This window comes from Mercenaria mercenaria, chromosome 19 (genome assembly GCF_021730395.1).
Source record: "Mercenaria mercenaria strain notata chromosome 19, MADL_Memer_1, whole genome shotgun sequence".
NCBI classification, from domain to species: domain Eukaryota; kingdom Metazoa; phylum Mollusca; class Bivalvia; order Venerida; family Veneridae; genus Mercenaria; species Mercenaria mercenaria.
In genome coordinates, this window is record NC_069379.1 from 7,826,855 (window position 1) to 7,851,518 (window position 24,664).

At 35.2% G+C, this 24,664-nt stretch overlaps 1 protein-coding gene across 1 annotated transcript; it reads left to right on the top strand.

Moving 5' to 3' along the window:
* The first annotated feature begins 759 nt into the window (after positions 1-759).
* On the top strand, positions 760-20,130 carry LOC123541804 (protein mono-ADP-ribosyltransferase PARP6-like). Its single transcript, XM_045327410.2, has 5 exons — positions 760-882; positions 7,614-7,720; positions 9,713-11,338; positions 12,493-12,672; positions 14,478-20,130. Exons 2-5 carry the CDS (start codon positions 7,689-7,691, stop codon positions 14,863-14,865), a joined length of 2,226 nt encoding a protein of 741 aa, XP_045183345.2. The 5' UTR covers positions 760-882; positions 7,614-7,688; the 3' UTR covers positions 14,866-20,130.
* The last annotated feature ends 4,534 nt before the right edge of the window (positions 20,131-24,664 follow it).

The window sequence follows — 24,664 nt, forward strand, 5'->3', positions numbered from 1 at the left end:
GATGTAAGGTTGGCATATTAGCCTTATGTAAGAGGTCATTATATGAGGATATAAAATCATTGAAAGTTATTTTCAATGCTCGGTGTTGAAGTTTTTCTAATTTTTCAGTATTAGCTTTATTGCAAAAGTGCCAAACAAGAGGACAATAGTTAAAATTGGATCTAATAAAAGATTTGTATATAAGTATTTTGTTTTCAGTATTAAGAAATTTGCTCATGCGTAAAAGTACATTCAGCTGCATTGCTGCTTTCCTGCACATCTTGGCAATTTGGTCATTAAAGTTTAGCATAAAATCAAACACCCAGCAACTTAACAGTATCATCACAAGTAATATTTACATCTCCAGCTTGAAAGGTAGGAGAGACATCATGTGTATATTTTCCAACAGAAATTGCTTGAAATTTATCAGGGTTTGCTTGCATCTGGCTAAAGTTGAACCATTCTATAAGATTTAAACTTTCTTCTTCTAAAACAGGTTTTAAAACATTTATATCTTTATGATTTAAAGAAATGGTATTTTCATCAGCATAATTATACAGTTTAGATTTTTCCACAAAATAAAAAATATCATTAATAAAAATATGGTTGGTAGTGGTGGATCACTGTCTCTTAACAATATACTGATACTAAATAATAAACACCGGGCTATGGCGGGAGGGGGTGGGGCGGGAAGTTACCTCTTTGTAGTTATTATTACTCGTTGGGTTATTTTATCAGATTCTAATACTGGTTCTTCGCGCGTCATCCTCTGATAATATATTACCGCACAGTGAGCCGGTTAGAGAAAGGGGATTGCAAAACAAAAAGTAAACTGTCAACAAAACTGTGATTTCCCCATTAGTTAAATTACCGCTTCTAACATTGTCAGGTTAAGAACAGGAGGTATTTTTTATTTGTTGATTTTTTGCACGTTTTTTATGTATTCATGTCCGATTTGTTTTGAATTTAACTCATAGATCTGACAATACGAAATTTTGCAAGGAAGAGTCTTTGCCAGTTGTTATTTCAGCAGGGGCTGACTTGAGGCTGATATAGCAGGGTCAGTTGAAATGGGAAATTACTGGCTAAACTTGTTTACCATTGGTCCAAACTTTTTATTGAGATTAATAATATCTGTCATGTGTTTACGAATCGGATAGAAATATCTGTCCCGAGGGCACCTGTGCATTGGGCGGTAATGAGGCTTGCCGAATTACCGCCCATGCGCAGGTGGCCGAGGGACAGATATTTCCATTCAGTTTGTAAACACATGACTGATATTTTTTCTTGCATATGATATATATATGTAAGCATTTTATTCTGGCAGATTATTTTTCTTGCATACCATATTTTACAAAAGGTAGAAATACTTTCTTTTTAGGAAGTGTCTAGGGGTACGGATCCGTGCCTCTAGAATCAGATTCTAGAGGTACGGATCCTTACCTCTAGACAAGACTGTAAGGAGTTTTCTAGAGGTAGGGACCTCCGTTTTTCTGGAGATTAAGGGTCATTTACATTTCAAATTTTATTGAAAATGAAATAACAAATAAGACTTCATGAGTATTCACCTTAAACTTGGGTCTAAATGGTTTACAGATAACAACGTTCATCCGATTTGTTACATTTTCCTTCGAAACGTAAATAACCGAGGAACACCAAATAAATCCCGAGGATTCGAACTTGCAGAAAAGAAGATTTTTACAAAGTAATGTTAAGGATGTACGAGCGTTTTCTTTCTAATGTTAAGAAATTTTTCATACCCTGTGAGCTTGAAGAACAGTTTCTAAGACAAACAAGAGCAGAAAAAACATAGGTCACCGAACTCGTTTTAATTTTATAGGGTATTTTCTTCACCCACTGTTTACGCATTTCTGAAATTTTGTAAAATTGAAAAAATGTTGGTACTTTATAAAACATATAATATCCTATTTAATCTTATAGGGATTTCAGGTCTTACAGGTTAATATGAATATATGGTGATGTCAGTATTATTTAAGCATAAATGTCACTAACAAATCTATTTAATTTTTACATGTTGACATAATTACCCCACCCACTTCATTTTCAATGGAAAAAACGTATTTAGATCTACAAAAAAAATTCTGACGTTAAGATTTTCAAAATATTTTGCAGCATTAATGACACACAAAAATGCTTCAAAATGGAAAGAAAAAAAGTTGGGGTCACCGTGCATCTAGGAGATTTATTAAGAAAAAACTGTTAAAAAGTGGTGAATTTGATATTTTTTGTTCTTTTTGTTTTAATTTATATTTTCTAGATAATATAAAGTGCTATCTTGAAAACTTTTATTTCCTTTATAGCTTAACATTATATGTATCAGTCAGAAAAATATCAAAACCAAACCTGATCTACTTTAATAGATATTTGAAATTACCTACCCCTACCCCATTGTAAATCTTACGTCAATTTTTGGCAAATGCCAGCCAAAAATAAGGGTGAAAATTTTTTTTCGCAAAAAGCATAATATATTTGGTTAAATGGTACATTATTAGCCATATTTTAATTATTTAGCATTAATTTTTGGCAAAACTTTTGTTAGAAAGCAATATTCGAAGAAACATTTTTTCAAAATGGCGGATATCCTGAAAAAAAAACGCTCGTACATCCTTAAATATGTTGTGAAAAAAAACTATTTTTAATGGTAATTAACTCGTAGGGTATTTATGTTTTCCACACATTTGGTAGCCGTTACGAGATACTTGTAAGGGACGTTTTCACAAACAATTTCTTTTACTTAATGTCGGTGATTGATAATTAAACAAGCAGTTCCGTGCCGATTATCAGTATATCTTGTTAAATAACAAAATAAATAGGTGCATAATTATTATTATGCCTATTTTTTCTGTTGAATTTCATATATAATTTATTCAGCGGTTAGATTCACTCTTTAATCTGTTATCAACAGTTTGTCCTTTACGATAACTAATTGACACGGAACAGTGTATTCATTTGGAGTTCCTCGGTTATTTAGGTTTTGAAAGAGAAGGTAAACAATTGGGTGAATGCTGGTATCTGTAAATCATTTAAATCCAAGTTTTAAGTGAACACTGGTTTAGTCTTACTTGTTATTTCATTTTCAACAAAATTTAAGATGAAAATAACCCTAAATCTCTAGAAAAGGAGGTCCGTAATCCTAGAAAACCCCAAACAGGTTTGTTTAGAGGTACGGATCCATATCTCTAGAATCAGATTCTAGAGGTTCGGATCCGTACCCCTAGACACTTCCTTCTTTTTAGCACTCTTTCTTATAGTACAGAATGAACACAAAGCGCTGGAAATAAACGTCCGTAAGCAGAAGTGACGTCATGATGTTTTGCGTTACGCACAATAACAAAGTTCCACTTTAGTTTTATCGTTTGTGGTGTAACATTATGTTTTAAGGGATTAAACTAACGTATTTTGAATCGAGAAATATACTATAAGGAACGGAGAGAAACTATCAAGGTACCTGCTTTTTTCGTATTTTATATAACAATATATTATCAGTGCATGAACCACTAGCTGTCATTAACAGCATGAGAGTCATCTGGCATGGGGGGTGCCAGATGGGTTTTGCCGGCATGGGTAAAATCACCGGAAAAGCCAGTCCGGTGTGCAAGAAAAGCATCTGATTAACCTTTTTTATGTCGTCAGTTTTGCGGGTTTTTTTTTGGAAGCATCAATTGGCGGCATGTAATTTGTCAGGAAACGTTCCATTTCGCAAAGTTTCTTTTGGGAATTTTAATATTAACTGTCTGTCGCCATTTTGTGTACGCCAAGCAGATACCATATTAAGACGCGGCATAGGATTGGTTGTTTTCACAGTTTCACACACTTGTATGCATCATAGGATATTTAAGAAATAATATATCTCATCCAGTGATTTGTCGTTGAATAAATCATTGTTTGGAGTTCAGATGCGAAGGAATTATATCACGAGGGCGCAGCACGAGTGATATAATAATACGCATCTGAACGACAAACAATGATATATTCAAGAGCAAATCACTTAAATGAGATATATTATTTCGATTCTAACAAGTTACAAAGGATTTTTAAGTACATCCTTGATGACATGCATTAAATATTTGCCCGTTTTCAATCGGTTTCTTTTCCAGCATGCCGCTATGCCGTTTGACGCCATGACGTAATAATTGTGACGTCAGAACAGTGATTTGTTGTATAATAATTCACTGTTTTCTGCCTTCTTTGTTTAATAGGAAAATGAATAGGATCGTGTTAGAATGGTTGTTTTTGCACGCCTGTTTAATCAAATATTATTTTACACTTTCTTGTGCATAAGTCAATTCGTGGCACACACTTGTGAAATATGTGGTTTTGAAAGTTTTCTGACAGAATGGAATTAAAATGTAAATCTGCAAGCTGATATTTTCAATATTTATAACTCATTCCAAAATTTTCAGCAGGCCAGACAGGCTAGCCTATTGGGTGTACAGCTGGCCCAAGGTAAAAGGCTGTAATTAACCAAAGAGCTATAAAAATAAATAGATCGGCAACTTGAAAGGCATATAGAGCAAATCTCGCCAATATCCCGTGATAACTGAATGAGATCTCGTTTACCGGGAGTGACGCTTTTTCTACGCGCCATTTTGTATGCGAAAGTAATTATTCATCGGTAAATGAATTATCACCGTATGACCACGCTTCTTTTGATGGCAAGAAATGTGTACTTTTTGTCTTAAGACTATTTCACATTAAACTAATGTTGTTTTAGAAGCTAAAATGTATTTTAAATGTAGTTTTAAAGGTACAAATTGTAACTCCATGCTCACCGATGTTTGTTTTTACTAAGATAACGCCGATTCATGCTCTGACACGAGATCACGCGAGAATACAGCCAGTTGCCATTCTGTGTATTTTATACTTCTTTGAATTAACACTATGGTTGTGCTGATTAATATTCTTACTGGCACACTGGCAAGTTGATAGTGATTCTGTTTTTGGCACAACAAAATAAGATGCAGTTAAAAGACTAGTTAACATTATCAATACCACAATAATTTTGTTTATCAGCATGACCCTCATGCTGTTTATTTTTCATTCTAACACGATCCGATTCATTTTCCAATTAACCAAAGAAGGCAGAAAATACAACAAATCACTGTTCTGACGTCAAACGGCATAGCGGCGCGCTGGAAAAGAAACCGATTGAAAACCGGCAAATATTTAATGAATGTCGTCAAGGATGTACTTAAAATCCTTGGTAACATGTTAGAATCGAAATAATATATCTCATTTAGTGATTTGCTCTTGAATAAATCATTGTTTGCTGCGCCCTCATGATATAATTCCTTCGCATCTGAACTCCAAACAATGATTTATTCAACGACAAATCACTGGATGAGTTATATTATTTCTTAATTATTCACACAACAAACATGCCTTGAAAGTTATGCTGATTATTTTTGTTATCCATACAGCTTACATGTACATACTGGATATATGTAGAGTTTAAGCAGTGGCTAGGAGTTTGATATTGCAACAACTGAAGTAATTGAGCCACGCCATGAGAAAACCAACATAGTGGGTTTGCGACTAGCATGGATCCAGACCAGCCTGCGCATCCACGCAGTCTGGTCAGGATCCATGCTGTTCGCTTTCAAAGCCTATTGTAATTAGAGAAACCGTTAGCGAACAGCATGGATCCTGACCAGACTGCACGGATGCGCAGGCTGGTCTGGTTCCATGCTGGTCGCAAAGCCACTATGTTGATTTTCCCATGGCACGGCTCAATTAGACTTTCATTTCATTGCTCAAATATTACGTCCAGCTTGGCCATGTCTGAAAATTTCAGAGGCAATAGGAAAATTACGATACAGAGTAAATGTTTAGTGTATGATGATGTTTTCAGTACATTTTAGTAGTTCTATAATAACCAATTTAATTGCACAAATACTCTCAGAATTTGGCTGAGACAATGTGCTTTCTCATAGCAGCTGAATGAGATGTGCGTACAGTGATGTAATGAAAGAATGATGTCATTAATGGCGGAAAATAGGTCAGAGATGTAGCTCATTGGGTGATTTTCTTTGGGTAGTGCTAGTTGTTCATGATATGACATATCTTGTGTCACTCAAAACAATGCGAAAAAGAAAATTTGCTGTTTGAAAAAGTTTTGCTTTTACCATCAAATCATCACTGTGTTTACAGTAATGTCTTGAATATTGAAATATTAACATTGCTTTTTAGCTCGACTTTTCGAAGAAAAAGTAGAGCTATTGCACTCGACCCGATGTCGGCGACGCCTTTGGTTAAAGTTTTTGATAAAGTCAAATATCAAATACTTATTTACCATCAAAGTCTACACTAGGAGAAACAATCCCTATAACTCTTATTTGAATTTTGACAGAATTATGCCCCTTTTTAACTTAGAATTTTCTTTAAATTTTTGATAAAGTCAAATATCTCTGTTACTATCAAAGCTATTGACTTGAAACTTAAAATAGTTATATACTATCAAAGTCTACACCAGGAGAAACAATTCTCATAACTCTGATTGAATTTTGACAGAATTGTGCCCCTTTTTAACTCAGAATTTTTGGTTATAGTTTTTGATAAAGTCAAATATCTCTGTTACTATCAAAGCTATTGACTTGAAACTTAAAATACTAATTTACCATCAAAGTCTATACCAGGAGAAACAATCCCTATAACTCTTATTTGAATTTTGACAGAATTATGCCCCTTTTGAAATTAGAATTTTCTTCAAATTGTTGATAAAGTCAAATATCTCTAACTATTAAAGCTTTTGACTTGAAACTCAAAATAGCTATTTACTATCAAAGTCTCCACCAGGAGACACAATTCCCATAACTCTGATTTGAATTTTGAAAGAATTATGCCCCTTTTTAACTTAGAATTTTTGGTTAAAATTTTTGATAAAGTCAAATATCTCTGTTACTATTAAAGCTTTTGACTTGAAACTCAGAATAGTTATTTACTGTCAAAGTCTACACCAGGAATGAGGCACAATTACCATAACTCTGATTTGAATTTTGACAAGAGTTATGTCCCTTTTTAACTTGGAATTTTTTTTACTGGCAAAGCTCTAATTCAGAGTCCAGCACTGAGAAAAGTTGAACGCGCTGTCTTACGGACAGCTCTTGTTTTAGCCAGTGCTTGTAACTCTGTCATTCTGTGTACAGATCATCAAGGGAGGCAACTAGAGTCACAGAACAGAGCTGTTTTCTAGCTGTAACCCTGAAATTAACATTTCCCTTGGATCCATTTCTGCATAATTGTCATGTTGATATATGAATGTTGACTTTCCAGAAAATAAGGTTGTCTGTACCACATAGTCTTACAACCTTTTAATGAAGACTGTATATGAGGTCATTTTGGATGCAACAATTATGTTGCAATTTCTCTCGACATTTTGGATATTTTTCAATATTTTTTGTAAAGTAATCGCCATTTGGCAGGAATGTCGGATGGCAGCACAAGCATTGATGTAGGTCATATACGACCTTTCATCATTGACAACTGTAAAAAGCCATTATAGCAAAAATTATACAATTTAATTACATGTATTATGTTGACAAATGTATATAGTGAGATACAAATTTCCTAGTCGTTTACAGCCCTAGCAAATCATTTCTTGTTTTTCATTGCAGAAAGACTGTATTATAGAGCACTTTATAGGCAATACTCTACCAGTATATAGCAAGTGTTACATTGCACACAACAGTATGGATGAACTGAAGCCACCAGGAGTTTCCAGGTGAGACTTATTCTCATATTGTTTTCTAGAAAAAAGGATTTTCTATTTGCAATAGTAAAAATGTGTATTCTGAACACAAGAATTGCACAGATGTTGGAAAGTCCTTGAATATGATGCTAATTATCCTTGAAAACTCCTTGAAAATGACTAAATTCTTAAAAAACCTGAAGTTTTTAAATTTTAAAAACAAAAAATGCACGAATGTCATCATAACCTCCTTTTACAAGTTAACCCTTACTTAACAAAGCCATAAAGTACTGAAAATTAGTTTCCAAAATGCTTAAATAATTCCAACAGACTTAACAGTTTGTGACTGTTAAACATAGACATAAGTCTGAATATGTGTCACTTTAAGTTTATTTAGTTACAGTCGGCTTTACATTTAGTGTTTTAATATCAAATGTCATCATAAGCACTGAAATGGCTGCTTCCATGGTTACACCTTTTTAGCTTCCCAAAGCACCATGTACATATACATACCGGTACTCAGAGTGAACTATTTTGATCACTAGCTGTTGGTCAGTCATCCATCAGTTGTTTTCATCTACATTTTCTTCAGATGACAAAACCATTTACTAGAAATTGATGAAACACGTCCTGGACATTCCTCGGGTAATCCTTTTTCAATCAAACTTGTTCAAACAGTTCCGCTAGGTTGTAAGGGCCACCGGTGCTAAAATAGAAAATTCATCAGACAACTTCGCATTTACTGTTGGTTTGATTTGAAATATTTTCTTACAAATGTTTCCTCTGCCAAGACTATTCAAATTATTCTGATTCCTCAAGAAACGTTACCACCAGGGGTCATGTCACTTTTCACAGTATCTTTGTAATGTAATATAAAACTTTAAGAAACTGATGGCTTAATTTTGAAATCACCACCCAAAATATCTTGAGTGACCTACTACTAATTTAAAGATCTATAGTTCAAAATTGAGAAAATGGTTTTAGTAGTATCTGTAAATTAACCTTTACCCTGCTGGTGGCAAGCGATACTGCCTTTGCGACCAGTGCAGACCAAGATCAGCCTGCACATCCGTGCAGTCTGATTATGGTCTGCACTATTCGCTATTCAGATAGTAAATTTTCAGTGAACACCCCTTCGAATAATAAATGGTACTGCCCAAATTGAATGATGGACCAGTTCATTTTAGAAATTTAGCAGGCTAAAGGTTAAAGGATAAAGACTTGCACATAGCACCATATTTACCCTTCTATAAGATGATCCTTCTATAAGACAGGTGCTTCATTTACTTAAAAATTGGTGGTATTTTACAGATTTTTTTTTAAAATACTTTAGAGGTCAGTGACATTGTCTCATTTATTAGACAAGGTAACATATTTATTACAGTGTAAGTCTGAATTATAGCTCTCTTAGTACAGAGGCAACATATTAGGTCTGATTTTTAGGTCGACTTTTCAAGAAAAAGAGCTATTGTACTCGCGTTGGCGTTGGCGTCGCCGTTGGTTAAAGTTTTTGATAACGTCAAATATCTCTGTGACTATCAAAGCTATTGACTTGAAACTTAAAATAGTTATTTACTATCAAAGTCTACACCAGGAGACACACTTCCCGTAACTCTGATTTGAACTTTGACAGAATTATGCCCCTTTTTAACTTAAAATTTTTGGTTAAAGTTTTTGATAATGTCAAATATCTCTGTTACTGTCAAAGCTTTTGACTTGAAACTTAAAATACTTGTTTACCATCAAAGTCTACACCAGGAGAAACAATCCCCATAACTCTGATTTGAATTTTAACAGAATTATGTCCCTTTTTCACTTGCTTTTTTTTTCTGGCAAAGCTCTAATTCAGAGTCAAGCACTGAGAAAAGTCGAGCGCGCTGTGTTATGGACAGCTCTTGTTAGGCTTGTAGGCAAGTGAATACAGTATTTATTTATAAAAACAATTGAACACATGTATAGTCTTGTAAATATGTATGCTGTATAACCCTGAAATATGGCTTAAAAAATAGGATTTTGTATTTTTAGATCAGTCAGCTGTGAGTCGGGAGCATCTAACTACACAGATGCTATGTCAAGCTTTGAAGATGATGAAGATGAGATCTTTGATTGTGAATATATTTGCGACGTTCCGTTTATCCCTTCAGAAGACCAGAACGAAGTTGTCATGAATCCGCATCTGTATAGGGATATGGAGAACTTGATATTTATGTACAGTGAAAAGTCTGTACAGTATCGATTGTTTGAATCCATAGATGAAATTGATGTTGAACTTCATATTCCATTAGGTTTTCTAGATGATGTGACAGCCGATGCATGGAAAGTACTCCGGACTGAACCGCTAGTAGTGAGGTTGCATTTATCATTGTCAAGGTATTTGGAATCGTCAAACCCGCCAAAGGTTGAAGTTTTTCAGCCGTCGAAGAAAGAGGGATTTGGGTTTGGCAGTCAGGTTCGCAAATTTCTTGAGAGTTTCTTATACAAGGAATGGCACCATTTGCAGGAAGATCATCAGAAGTGTCTTGAAGCGGAAGAGAAAATGAAAAAGTCCCAAAGTGCACCTCTCAGTTTAAAGCCTGAAACGCCTATGACTGACATTATTTCAGAAATTGTTAGGGATGAGGCAATTGCAAAACTTGTAAATCTTGGTTTTGAACCAGATTTAGCAAGGAATGCTTTGATTATTACACATGGTAACATTGAAGAAGCAACAAGGCTAATTCTGGAGAGCCCACATGAGTGTACAGAGGAAAATATTCACAATAAAGTTTCAGTTGAGACAAACTCTGAAGTGAAACCATCAACGTCTGATTCTACACCATCTGTAACAGAGTCTAAAAAAACTGCTTATACTTATAGATCAATTTCTCAAATGTCCGAGGATGAGAATGTCTTCCAACTTGGAGATTTAGATTTATATGGCGATACACCAGTCAAAATGCCTAAGAATGAAAAGGAAAAAGAAAAAACTGAAAAGCCAGTCAGAACTGGTATAAAGAGACAGTTGTCCCATCCAACCATTTTGAATAAATTGAAACGTATGTTTCCTGGATTGACTCGAACCACTAGTGTGATGCATGAATATAGCTCCCCGGGCATGCTTGAAGATTTGAATTTGATGCCGTTATCAACGCTCGATGGTAAAAATGCCAAAAACATTCCAAGTATTGCTGACGGGTTCTTAGTACAGGTGTTTCGCTACGTAAGACAAAGAATTCCGACAATGAATGAGTATTGTGTTATCTGTGATGAGCCACATGTTTTTCAAAATGGCGCAATGTTGAAACCAGCAGTGTGCAGCCGTGAACTTTGTGTGTTTGCGTTTCAGACTCTAGGTGTCATGGCTGATGCTGCAGAGGATATTGCAACTGGAGCTGAAGTTGTAGATTTACTTATTAACATGACACGTGCTGCCAGCAAATCGGGCCGTAAAAATGTAATATTTGATCCGTTCCCGACTGTAGTGGATCCTAAAGACCCTTGTAATTTACTGTTTACTCCGAAAAACCCAGATTATAATATGGTGGCAACTGTTATAGAGGCAATTCCACCAATGTCCGAGATGTCCTGTATGACTTCATCATTAAAGCAGAAGTTGGATGAAAAAAACCCATCGGTATATCCATTAATACAGTGGATAATAACAAGCAACAGGTTAGTAAAATTACTCCTGGAAAATGTGCGCTTACCACTTTTCATGTAGATGGGAATTTTCAAACATAAAGAATAGTACCCTTCATTCATTGATCATTTATTTTGAGAATATTTATAAAATTGGCACTGTAATGCAAAAACCACCATAAGGGCTTTGCAGTCAACAAGCATACAGATCAGTGCAAGTCCATATGGTTGATCAGTTTCAGCATTTGTATGCAATTGATATTTTCAAAGCGAACAGTATGGATCTAGGCCAGACTGCACATGCAGGCTAATCTGGATCTATACCGGGTTGCCAAGACCTAATGTTGGAGTTGGCAAAAGCGATGCTAAAATAATTTTTTACACATTCTGAATCTCAGGCTATGCATTATAAACAATTACTGTTTTGTCTAGATTAGGAGAAAACACTGTATAAGTAGCTTAATAATCATTTTTACCTTTACTCGTCTAAATTTTTAAAAATGGACTGGTCCATTATTCATTTTGGGCAGTACCACTTATTATTCAAAGTGGTGTTCAATGAAAATTTAATGTCTTAATGTCATGGTTGTGCAGCCTGATCTTGGTCTGCACTGGCCGTAAAGGCAAATTCACTTGGAGCTGGTAGCTAAAGATTAAGCGAGAAGTTGCTGCGAATTTCAAACTAAATCTCATTGTACTGAAAAATACATAATACAATTTATTTAAACAGCTTTTATAATGATTGGTCATTTTTACCATGACAACAGGCCCAAATTTCACACACACAAAAAAAACTTAAGAAAATGCTTAACTACCTTTTTTTTCAGATGCTTGTTTCTGTCCTGTATGTGTCTTAAATGTTGACTTTTTCATCTATGTCAGAACTATATAATGACTATTTCATAGATCAAAACACTACGATTTGGAATTTTACAGAAATTGAAGTTAATGAAGTAAAAAAAAAATAATTACAGTCATTATATCGTGCTTATATAGAAATATCATATATGCTTGACTGAAATAAGTTCTGCAGACAAATACTTGCTAACCATAGTATAACTTCAAGCTATAAATACATTGTTATAGAAAAAATCAACATTAAATAACAATAACTTAAGCAGTAGCACAACTTTAAAATAACAGACTTGTTAAATGTCTGTGTAAAAAGAATTGTGTACCTGTTTCAGGTCACATATAGTGAAACTACCATCAGAGAAGCAACTGGACTTCATGCACACTCCTCACCAGTTCTTACTTCTGTCCAGCCCACCGGCAAAAGAAGCTGCTTTCCAGGAGGCTAAAAAGAGGCATGGAAGTACATTTGCATTCCATGGTTCTAGCATAGAAAACTGGCATTCCATTATCAGGTAGATTTAAATGTTTCTGTGTACATAAATTCAGCTGCTTTTCCATGGTTCTGGCATAGAAAATTGGCATTCCATTATCTGGTAGATTTACCTGTTTCTATATACATTTGCATGCCATGGTTATAGCATAGGGAACTGACATTCCATTATAGGTATGTGTACATAAATCCTATTTTTAGCTCGACTATTCGAAGAATAAGTAGAGCTATCCTACTCACCACGGCGTCGGCGTCGGCGTCACACCTTGTGTTAAGTTTTTCGTACCAGTCCACATTTTGACAAAGTCTTTTGAGATAAAGCTTTGAAACTTTCAACACTTGTTTACCATCATCATGGCCAGTTATAGGCAAGAGCACATAACTCCATCAAGGATTTTGGCTGAATTATGGCCCCTTTTGACTTAGAAATCATGGTTAAGTTTTTCGTACCAGTTCATATTTTGACAAAGTCTTTTGAGATAAAGCTTTGAAACTTTCAACACTTGTTTACCATCACCATGTCCAGTTATAGGCAAGAGCACATAACTCCATCAAGGATTTTGGCTGAATTATGGCCCTTTTTGACTTAGAAATCTGGGTTAATATTTCGTACCAGTCCACATCTTGACAAAGTCTTTTGAGATAAAGCTTTGAAACTTTCATCACTTGTTTACCATCACCATGTCCAGTTATAGGCAAGAGCACATAACTCCATCAAGGATTTTGACTGAATTATGGCCCCTTTTGACTTAGAAATCATGGTTAAGTTTTTCGTACCAGTTCATATTTTGACAAAGTCTTTTGAGATAAAGCTTTGAAACTTTCAACACTTGGTTACCATCACCATGTCCAGTTATAGGCAAGAGTACATAACTCCATCAAGGATTTTGGCTGAATTATGGCCCTTTTTGACTTAGAAATCTGTGTTAATATTTCGTACCAGTTCATATTTTGACAAAGTCTTTTGAGATAAAGCTTTGAAACTTTCAACATCTGTTTACCATCACCATGTCCAGTTATAGGCAAGAGTACATAACTCCATCAAGGATTTTGGCTGAATTATGGCCCTTTTTGACTGAGAAATCTTGGTTAAGTTTTTCGTACCAGTTCATATTTTTTGTAAAGTGTTTGACATATGGCTTTGAAACTTTTATCACTTGTTTAGCATAATAGTCTCTATCTGTAGGAAAGAGAACATAACTCTGTCATCTATTTTGGCTGAATTATGGCCCATTTTGGACTTTGAAATTGGTTCTGTTTCCATACAAGTCCATGTTTTGTCAAAACTATTTGACATATGGCTTTTAAACTTTGAACACTTGTTTATCATTATGATTTCCATCTGTAGGCAAGAGTACATAACTATTTTGACTGAATTATGGCCCATTTTGGACTTTGAAATTGGCTCATATATTGCCATTTAGTGCAAGACTTATCGAAATCAAAGTAATACAGGAACATTGTTTGTCTAATCTATTTATTTCTTTTGTCTGAATATCCGTGGAAATATTTTGACACCATTCTTCAATCAATTCTTCGAATAGTCGAGCGCGCTGTCATCAGACAGCTCTTGTTTTCATGGTTCTAAAATTTAATGTTTCTTTTCTTATTTGCATTGAAAACTGGCATTCCATTATCATGTAGATTTTACCAATTTAATGTACAGTAAATGGATGTAGGACAGTGACATTTACAAGTGAGCTAAAATAAATTAGTATAGACTAAAATTAAGTCATGCCAAAACGCTGACCTCTTTGGTGCGTTAACTATTAAGATATCTAAAGTATCCATAATGCAAAAAAAATCAATATATTTATCTTTTTGCAGACAAGGTCTTATGAATGCATCAGGAACCAAATTGCAAGTGAACGGTGCTGCATACGGAAAGGGGATCTACCTGAGTCCACATGTTTCCACATCAATGGGATACTCTAGAATGGGATACGGCTCGCATAATGTTAAGAAAAACAAAGCAAAAGGTGACGGAAGATCACGGTTCCTGGTTTCCAGCAACATTACATGCATCGCACTGTGTGAGGTGATAACTACGCCTCTGAAAAAGAACAATTCGATCTGGGTTTGTCCAGAACCAGACCATGTTTGCACGAGATTCTTTTTCGTGTATGAAGATGGTCAAGTTGGTGATTCATCAATAGATACCCAGAATGCTAAATACTTGCAGCCAATTAAAGAAGCCTGCGGATATAAAATGTGACTTTTTTGCACTGGATGGATAAACACTGAAATCCCAGATTCCATTTTGTGTAAGGCAAATCAAAGTAGTTTTCATAACAAATTTATACACAACAAACAAATGACATGTTCATTTTAAGCTTGACTGTTTTAAAGGTTTCTCTGAAAATTTACTCTCTGAAAAGCAAGTCAGCCTGCAAGGACTTGAAAGCCAAAAGCTGTGACTGTGTTATGTCAGCTAATGGCTTTTAACTTAACTAGTGCCTGTCTTTGGTTTAGGTAAAGGAAAACTTGTGAGCTTTCCTGTTGGCTAGAACAGAAACAAATTATAGTTACAGAAACACTTTTAGGAACATAGGTTTGTATTATTAAATCAGTAAGAATAGGAGATTAAAAAATATATAATTTTTATGAATTTGTTATTAGGAGAGGATTCGGTGTTGGAATGTAAAGCATAACTTTTTTAAAGATTTTTTTTTACGTTATATTAGCGTTTTTGTACAAAACAGAGGACCAGAATAACTACATTCCATGACTTTATTTAAAACAATTTCAAGTTGAATACAGTATGTCATTAGGTGTTATTCTGGAGGGTGGCAACTGTTTGACTATGGTATTGGTTTCTCACATGATGTGACACAGGGATTTTTTTCCTTCTTTATAAAGTACCCCTAAAAGGACCTTTTCCCAATTGAAAAATGCAATCTTTTTTCCCAATTATCATCCAAAAATTCCCCAAATGACCAAATTAAGTTTGCATTTTGATGATTGCAGAAGGAAAACTTAGTTACATTGACATTCACCATGATTTAACCATTCAAACAGTTTGTTTGATGATATTTACATGGAATTAAAGGAAGAAGCATTCTAAATGATGTTATTAATTAACTATAAAAATTCCCAATCTGAGTAAAAACCCCGCTATTTTTCCCAATTTATCCGGTACCGGACCTTTTCCCAAAAGGGCAAAAAAAATCACTGTGACATCATAGTGTGTGGAGAAATTCTGTCCTTACAAAATATCAGAAACAATTGAAATAGGGAATTTAATATAATTTAGTGTTTTATATATGAAAATGAGAAAAAAAACCACTGCATAAAAAACACTGTATAAATGACTATATTCTTGGTAAACACAGTTTACCTTGTTTACATAAGGAAAGGAGATTTTTTTTCTTAGATATTTATTTATGTCATAGGACTGTTACTGAGTGGTTAACGTTGTAGAAGTGGTTAACGTTGTAGACCTGGAATCACTTGCCATTCATTGATGTGGCTTTCAAACCTTGCATGGGGTGTAGAATGCTTCATGAGTTGAAGCTGAAGCTGGTTTAAGGTTGGTGGTTCTACCCAGATGCCAGGCCCTGAGGTAATGAGTGCCCTTAGGGCATCTGGGGTCTTTTATCTCGATTAGCCGGAAAAGGAAACCATATTGCTTGAATTGTGTCTTAAAAAGTTTGTGACTTCAAACTAAAACAAACAAAACATAGTGTTACATGTGGACTCAAAAACATAAAACCTTGTTATGCACTTTGATGGTTAAATTATATTTCCTAATGTAAAGTGGCATGACTTAAGTCTTACCTGTGATTCACTTGCTTCATTATGCTGGAATCCATCATATTCCACAGGGTGTTGTAAAACTATATTGGGTCTGTTGTCTGTAGTATAGTCGGTATTACAGTCTAAACTGACCTAAAACAATGTTACAGTCCCCTGCACCATATTCGCCTCAAGTTTTTGAAAATAACAAAACAAGGAATTTCCTCCATGCAATGTGCACTGTCTGTGCTTTTTTTCAGTTCGGTATTATAAAAGTATTACAAAGATATTTTCCATAAATGTTGATTATATATGTTTAGGGAAAGTTTTTTTTTTGTACTTGTACAATATCATATCAGTTTATGAAATCATTTACCTTTTGTACAAAGATCAATTTATGAAATCATTAACTTTTTTTACTAAGATCAGTTTGGGAAATCATTTACCTTTGGCACTAAGACTTGCCTGCTAACATTTTTACTAGTAGTATTTTAAATATTGTTGGCAGACATTTCCACGGTTCTATCCAGATATTGTAAAATGCTGAGCATTGTGTCAGATTGCTGTGAACATGACTGCTGACTAAAGAATTATTCTTTTGACTGCTTAAGTACTGCATTTCATTAATACTTTTTATCAGATTCTGAGCAAAGTACATTATTTTGTATATCATTGTCGAAATGTGACGTCTTTGAGGGATCATTTTTTCTTGTACATTTTATGAACTCTGAAAAATATACCACATATGCATAATATATATTTCATATGTATTTCTGGACATCGTTTTGTATAACTTATTGTGAATACAATCAAACCTATCTATAAAGACCACTGTTCACAGGTGGTAACTGTTCAGAAATGGTCTCAGTTCAGAGGTGGTCTCTGTTCAGAGGTTGTCACTGTTCAGTGGTGTTCTATATAACAGGTTTGAATGTATACCACATAACACAATAATCTTTTTCTGTGATGTTTTGTTGATTTCTAATATGGAAATCAGTTTTCAGTATTTTTACTTTAAAAATTTGAGCATGTGTTGTTTTATTTTATAATTATTTTCTAAACATGTTTTATACCATATTAATTTGTGTGTGTTAAAGTCATTTTAGCACAAAGGAAATAAGGGTTATGGTAAGCTTTTACAGTCTAGTTTCCGTTCTCCATTGTCCATTTATAATATCAACATGTCCGAAACATTGCATAATGATACAGCTTTCACTTGTTAGCTCACCTGAGCAATGCTCAGGTGAGTTATTGTGATTAATGGTTGTCAGGCGTCTGTCTGTCGCCAGTCTGTCAACATTTAGCTTGTGTATGTGACAGAGGCTGTATTTTTCGACTTATCTTCATGAAATTTGGTCAAAATGATAACATTGATGAAATCTAGGCGAGTTCGAAAATGGGTCATCTGGGGTCAAAAACTAGGTCACTAGGTCAAATCAAAGAAAAACCTTGTGTATGCAATAGAGGCTGTATTTTTCAATTGATCGTCATTAATGTTGGTAAGAATGATTACCTTGATGAAATCTAGGCCAAGTTCGAAAATGGGTCATCTGGGGTAAAAAACTAGGTCACTAAGTTAAATCAAAGAAAAACCTTGTGTATGTGATAGAGGCTGTATATTTCAACTGATTGTTATGAAGTTTAGTCAGAATGATTGCCTTGATGAAGTCTAGGTCAAGTTTGAATATGGGTCATCCTGGGTCAAAAACTAGGTCAATTGGTCAAATCAAAGAAAAACACTGTGTTTGCGATAGAGGCTGTATTTTTCAACTGATCTTCATGAATTTTGGGCAGAATGATAACCTTGATGAAATCTAGGCCACGTTCGAAAATGGGTCATCTGGGGTCAAAAAGTAGGACACTAGGTCAAATCATAGAAAAACCTTGTGTATGTGATAATGGCTGTATTTTTCAATTGATCTTCATGAAATTCAGTCAGAATAATTGCTTTGATAAAATCTAGGTCGAATTCGAATATGGGTCATCTAGGGATCAAAAAGTAGGTCAAATCAAAGAAAAACCTTATGTATGTGATAGAAGCTGTATTTGTCATTTGATCTTCATGAAATTTGGTCAGAATGATTGCCTTGATGAAGTCTAGGTCGAGTTTGAATATGGGTCATCTGGGCTTGAAAAGAAGGTCATTAGGTCAAATCAAAGAAAAACCTTGTGTATGCGATAGAGGCTGTATTTTTCAATTGATCTTCATGAAGTTTGGTCAGAATAATTGCCTTGTTGAAATTTAGGTCAGGTTTGAAAATAGGTCATCTGGGGTCAAAAAACTAGGTCACTGGGTCATATCAAAGAAAATACATGTTTAAACTGGAGATCACGTTTTTGGTCCAATCCTAATGAAAATTGGCCAGAATATTTGTTTCCATGAAATTACTAGGTCAAACCTGTTTACAAATTACACTGTTATGTTGTGTTTCACAGGTGAGCAACCTAGGGCCATCTTGGCCCTCTTGTTTAATAGTTACGTTTTTAGCCGGACTTTATCACTGATCCCTTGTTTTAATTGAAAATCAGTATATTCAATACATATAGTACTTAGATGAAACTTTGAAGTTCTGTAGTTTGTAACAATCTCTTGGAAATGTTTGGTAAAAAAACGAATTAGCTTTATAAATAATATATTTATTTCCAAAGTCACTTCAATGTTTATTTTAAAAATGCTGCCATTTTTATTCAAGTGGAAATTGGCAGGTACTTGAGAATGCCGCTCTCTGATTGGTCAGTTGAAATTTCTAGTGTCTTGTTAGAATTACGAATATGTATTATTCACTACTCACTTTCTAATAATGAAAATTGGGTTCTGTTTTCAATCTCTTCGTTTTTACCAAGTTTTGTAGAAAATGGATACATTTGTATTTGGCACTGAAAAATGATAAAGTTAGAGAAAAAAAGTGTTAGATATTGGTAAAAAGCAAGAAGAATGTTGATTTTCTGCATTACTTAAGCTTTACAGCAGTTGACTTCCATCTGTACACTAATTTTGGTAATTTGTCAAGACGTATTTCAAAATTCATGTGTTTGTACCACTTGTCACTTTCACAGTACCCACATTTTATCATGTTTTGAGAGGGGAAAAAACATGATGCATATTTCGCAATATTAAAAGGCTACAATTGTTACTTCTCTTTTGCATTATGAGGTTCGTCTGAGGCCTAATGGTTAAGGCCACAATCTACGAATCTATTGCCATTCACTGATTTTGGGTTCGACCCTGCTTGAAGTGTACAGTTCTTTATGTATAGAAACCATCTTTCTGGTTTACGGAAAGGCAATGGTTCTTCCAAGCTGCCCCGCCTGTGCTTAAATCAAAGCGCAATGGGTACCCAGAGTTTCTCCACAATCAAAACATAGACAAATCTCTTATGACCTATTATTGTGTCAATACAACTATTGTTTCAATACAAGCGCCCCCTCCCCCCAACACCATTTCATAAAAAAAGAACCTGATTATTGAACATTCACAATAATTAAAAATTCACCACTTATTTGCTTATAGCTTTTTAACAAATTTTGTGTGTTATTCTTGAAATTATAAGACATACTCTTTGTTTTTCAGAGTTATTTTGCAAAGATTATTATTCGAACTGATAATGAAACTCGAATTAAAGAAACTAATACCATTTCTACATGTAATCTTAAAATGTTCTTGTTTCCAAAGAAGGAATTTTGTTTAACATGCAATAAATAATTAATTTTATGTTATTGTTTTGAATAAAGTTTCTTTTCATCATAGAGACTTATGATGTTTTGTGGTTTTGGAAAATACACTGTTCATCTAGTTTGGTTAACCCATACCATGCTGGACACAATTGATTCTGCCTTTGCGACCAGTGTAGATCATATTCAGCCTTCACATTCATGCAGCCAGTATCATTTTGGTAAACAACCCTTTTAACAGTAAAGAGTGCTGTTCAAACTGGAAGATGGAAATTTAGCGTTGTAAGACTCATTCAAACCAAATCTGCTATTATTCTTACTGGTTGCATTTTTTGCTTCCAAAGGATCTTTTTACAGATTTTTTTAACTATCACAACAGGAATCTTTAAGTGCCGTGTGGTGGCTGTAAAAAGTCTCCCCGTACTTGGATTCAGTGTTGTTATATTTTCTGGTCATTTGGGATCAAAGAGTCCATTCAACATTATGTGTAATACAGTTCCACTTAAGCCAGTGCTAGGGGGCGTGAGAGATGTTGCACATTTCTTTACCTCTCATGAACAGACTCGATCAAACCGAATCTGCTATTATTCTTATTGGTTGCATTCTTTGCTTCCAAAGGATCTTTTTACAGGTTTTATTAATGTCTACATTAATGCTTTAATGTCCGAAAGCAGTCCTCTTGCGATCTGTGGTCTGGAGAAACTCCCTTTACTGCAGAGGATTTAGGTTGTAACTCAACAATATACCTGTTCAGCTAGCTTTATAAAGATGTTACTATGTTCTTTTGAGACAAACTGCAAGTTTAGTGTTTAGCTTTTCTACATATTAAAACTGGAAACCTCGCTTTCTTCTTGGCGATGATGTTACAAGATTTGGAATTCTGTGACAATTAGCAGTTTATGTCCCATTCCCATTATTCCAGGGACGGGCTATTTGAATACTGTCACATGTCCTGCTTCATTAATCCCCCGTCACGAGTGGTGGGGGGTGGGGGTATATAGGAATGGTCTTTGTCCGTCCTTCCGTCTGTCCGTAACACTTTCGTGTCCGCTCCATATCTCCTAAACCCCTTGAAGGATTTTCATGAAACTTTGGTCAAATGATCATCTCATCAATGCGATGTGCAGAACTTATAAGTTAGCCTTGTGGGATCAAGGTCAAGGTCACAGTTCAAGGTCAAAGGTTTTAGCCTTCCATTTTGTGTCCGCTCTATATCTTCTAAACCCCATGAAGGAATTTTATAAAACTTGGGTAAAATGATCACCTCATCAAGAAAATATGCAAAACCTATGAGTCGGCCATGCCAGCTCAAGGTCAGGGTCACAACTTAGGGTCAAGTGTTTGAGCCTTCCATTTTGTGTCCTCTCTGTATCTCCTAAACCCCTTGAAGGATATTCATCAAAACTTTGGTCAAATGATCATCTCATCAAGGCGATGTGCAGAACTTATGAGTCAGCCATGTTGGCTCAAGGTCAATGTCACAACTCGGGGTCAAAGGTTTGAGCCTTTTATTTTGTGTCTGAGGTTACCCTTTCACTATCCATAACAGTGGCGGGGGATTTAGCTGTCTTTCAGACTGCCTTGTTGCGTCTTATGTGACATCGCTTTGACTTCTGCCAGGTCGTGGAGTACATATGTTTACGGTCCCTCATCAGTTATATGAGCATGTCTGTGTTTTACAATGTGTTCCGAATACATAATGCACCTGTCAATATTTTGCCCGCCCGGGGGAGCGGCGGGCATACACGGGCCTTTAGACAGAAGACCATTCCCGACAGGCGGGAATTTGACAAACATTTGATGTACCAACCAGGCTCTAGGGTGGGATTTAGACAAAAAAGGTTGTCCCTAGGGTGGGGATTTAGACAACAAAATTTTTGAAATGTCAAATTCCCCCGGGTCGGCCCGCCGCCCCCCTGGGCGGGCAAAATATTGACAGGTGCATAAGTTCCCTGGACAATTTTCCAGGAGATTTGATAAAAAACCAGGTTATTTTATCGAGCAGCATTTTTTTAGGAAATTTTCGGTCGAATATAACTGTAAAATTAATCTGATTAGATCCAAATCTTCCGGTGGCTTTTTTTCAGGTGTAATTGATTCGTCAAACGAGCGAGGATAAGGGTGTGAAAATACAATAAACATGTATGCCAATTTCTCTGTTATATGTTATAGGTTATTCTCAAGTGATCTAATCAATGTAAAATTAATAGAAGAGAGTGATGGTCTAGGGGTAAAAGTGTCGGCTGCTCAACACGTGAGTCATGGATTCTAGCTCCAATGGGGTCACGACCTCGCCTTATGACACCAGTAAAAAAAATAGGTTTCCAGGAGTGGTTCAAATAAGCTTAAGGCTTTCATCACAACCGAGCTAGAACACATTAGTACAAACTAAGACTGTTATAATATCACAGCCTCGCAATAATTTATTGGAATACTCCTTTTAAGTTTTTATCACAAGAAGATGCTAAGAGATGCTGTATTCTACATATCCCGCTGTGCAAAAGGATGATCCTTTCCGGAAATTATGCAATTAAATCTTACCACAACTCGTGTTTTACATATTCCTGTATCATGTTTTATCGTCCATTTATTTTGAACACTTTCTAAGGTGTATACGTATCAACGGTGCACAATCACGTGACTTGTGACGTTTCAACTGGGGTATCACGCCAAGCAGAATTCGTAAACAAAACGGTGTTTTTAAAGGTAAAGTTTTTAAAGATATATTTTTTGTGAAATGACACCTAGCTGGTGCAAGTCCTTATATCAATGCGTACCTGTGGTGATATAACATATGTCCGTGTCTGCTTTAGTTTTGCTGGTAACCTGGACAAACCGCAATGCTTCCACAGCAAGCGTATTTTCAAATGGCTTGAAAACCAAACCCAAGCGACTGTTCCTTGATAAACGACCAACTAGTTGTCACCGCTGCGTTCTCTTTGATATCTAAGATCATTTTGGTAGGATTTTCGCTCAAAAATGGCGTATTTCTGGATTGATCGCCGAACTCGAAAAATGTCCGTTCTAAAGTCCAAAAGCTCTCACAGAGAGCACTATTTTAAATCGCAATTTTCTATTGCATTGATATAAGGACTTGCATCAGCTTGGTGTCATTTGATCACGTGATTCCCCATAGTGATTAGGCTACTTAGTGTTTTTCGTTTGTACAAGACAAATGTTTAAGAAATTTCCATATATTTGGTAGATCTATTTCATAGTAATATCTATCAATATAACATTTTTTCAACATTTCATAATGCGGACAAACACACATAGAACATGTGAAACTCGTCTTCTGTCTCTAGAACCACACACATCACAAGTTCGTGTAATTCTAATTCTATTCTGACCATCAAGGGTGTATCTGTACAAGCAGAGTAGTTAGTGACTCGAATTTGACGTATATTTTTATGTACAGAGGTCGAATACTCGTACGTTTTACACGTACACATATTGAAATAGCAACATGTCTATTTTTCCGAATATTCCAACTTATAATGTTCAGTGTTAATCTAAGTTACTTGCATTATACAATGAAATGACTTATCACTTAGTCTTTAGCTCGACTATTCGAAGAATAATCTAGCTATTCTACTCACCGTGGTGGCGTCGGCGTCGGCGTCACACCTTGGTTAAAGTTTTGCATGCAAGTACATACATCTATCATTTAGAGGTATAGCTTTGAAACTTATTTTTTCTTTTTCTAGGTCAATTACCAACCTTACTGGGTCAAGTTCCACAACTCTGACATGTATTTTGAGCATATTATGCCCCCTTTTGGACTTAGAAAATTCTGGTTAAAGTTTTGCGTGCAAGTTACTATCTGCAGAACACACGTGCCTTTGGAGTTATAAAACTAGTTGATAGCATCAAGTCCCATAACTCTGACATGCATTTTGGCCAAATTATATCCCCTTTTGAACTTAAAACGTTTTTGATATTTTAAAATTTTGGGTAATATTTTCCTGCTTTTGGGACAATATTTCGAATAGTCGAGCATTTGCTGTCTTGCGTTAACCATACGTTACTTCATTCTTCCTATTAACTGGTGTCATACAGTAGTACAGGTTATTGCAGGGAAGGATTATTTCGGTCATTGATTTATCTCTAATACTAGGTACTCTATACCAAAATTAAATACCAGTCGCACACCTCCGTTATCTTGAAATGATAGTTAGACATTAGATATCAAACTGCGTGTAAGTAAAAATTTCAAATGAATAATTTAAAGACGATAATAATAATCTTCTTTTTGCATTTAATTTAAACGTAGGTAATTGCGTCAATTCTAAAGGTAATGCTTTCTTACTTTTCATTTACTTGAATTTATATACATGTGTTCAATAATGTATTATTATACCTTTTTTTCCTCTGTTTTTGTTTTTGTTGGCTGTATCCAAAAGACACAATTTAGGTCGTATGCTTTTGTTTTTCTAGCCTTTGGTGGTCGAGGAGGAAGACCCCATGTGCCCCCAGGCATTGTTTAAGGTATGGACGGATACCTTGGTATAACCACAGACCTTCCGTATGCTAACAGGACGTCTTCCTCTCATGACGAATTCTACACATTCGTCACTATTAAAATCTAGGAATGGTGAATAATAAAA

Coding starts and splice junctions, on each gene's coding strand:
- LOC123541804 (XM_045327410.2), top strand. CDS start 7,689: ATGGATGAACTGAAGCCACCAGGAGTTTCCAG. Junction 11,339..12,492: donor TGGATAATAACAAGCAACAG/GTTAGTAAAATT, acceptor TACCTGTTTCAG/GTCACATATAGTGAAACTAC. Junction 12,673..14,477: donor AACTGGCATTCCATTATCAG/GTAGATTTAAAT, acceptor ATCTTTTTGCAG/ACAAGGTCTTATGAATGCAT.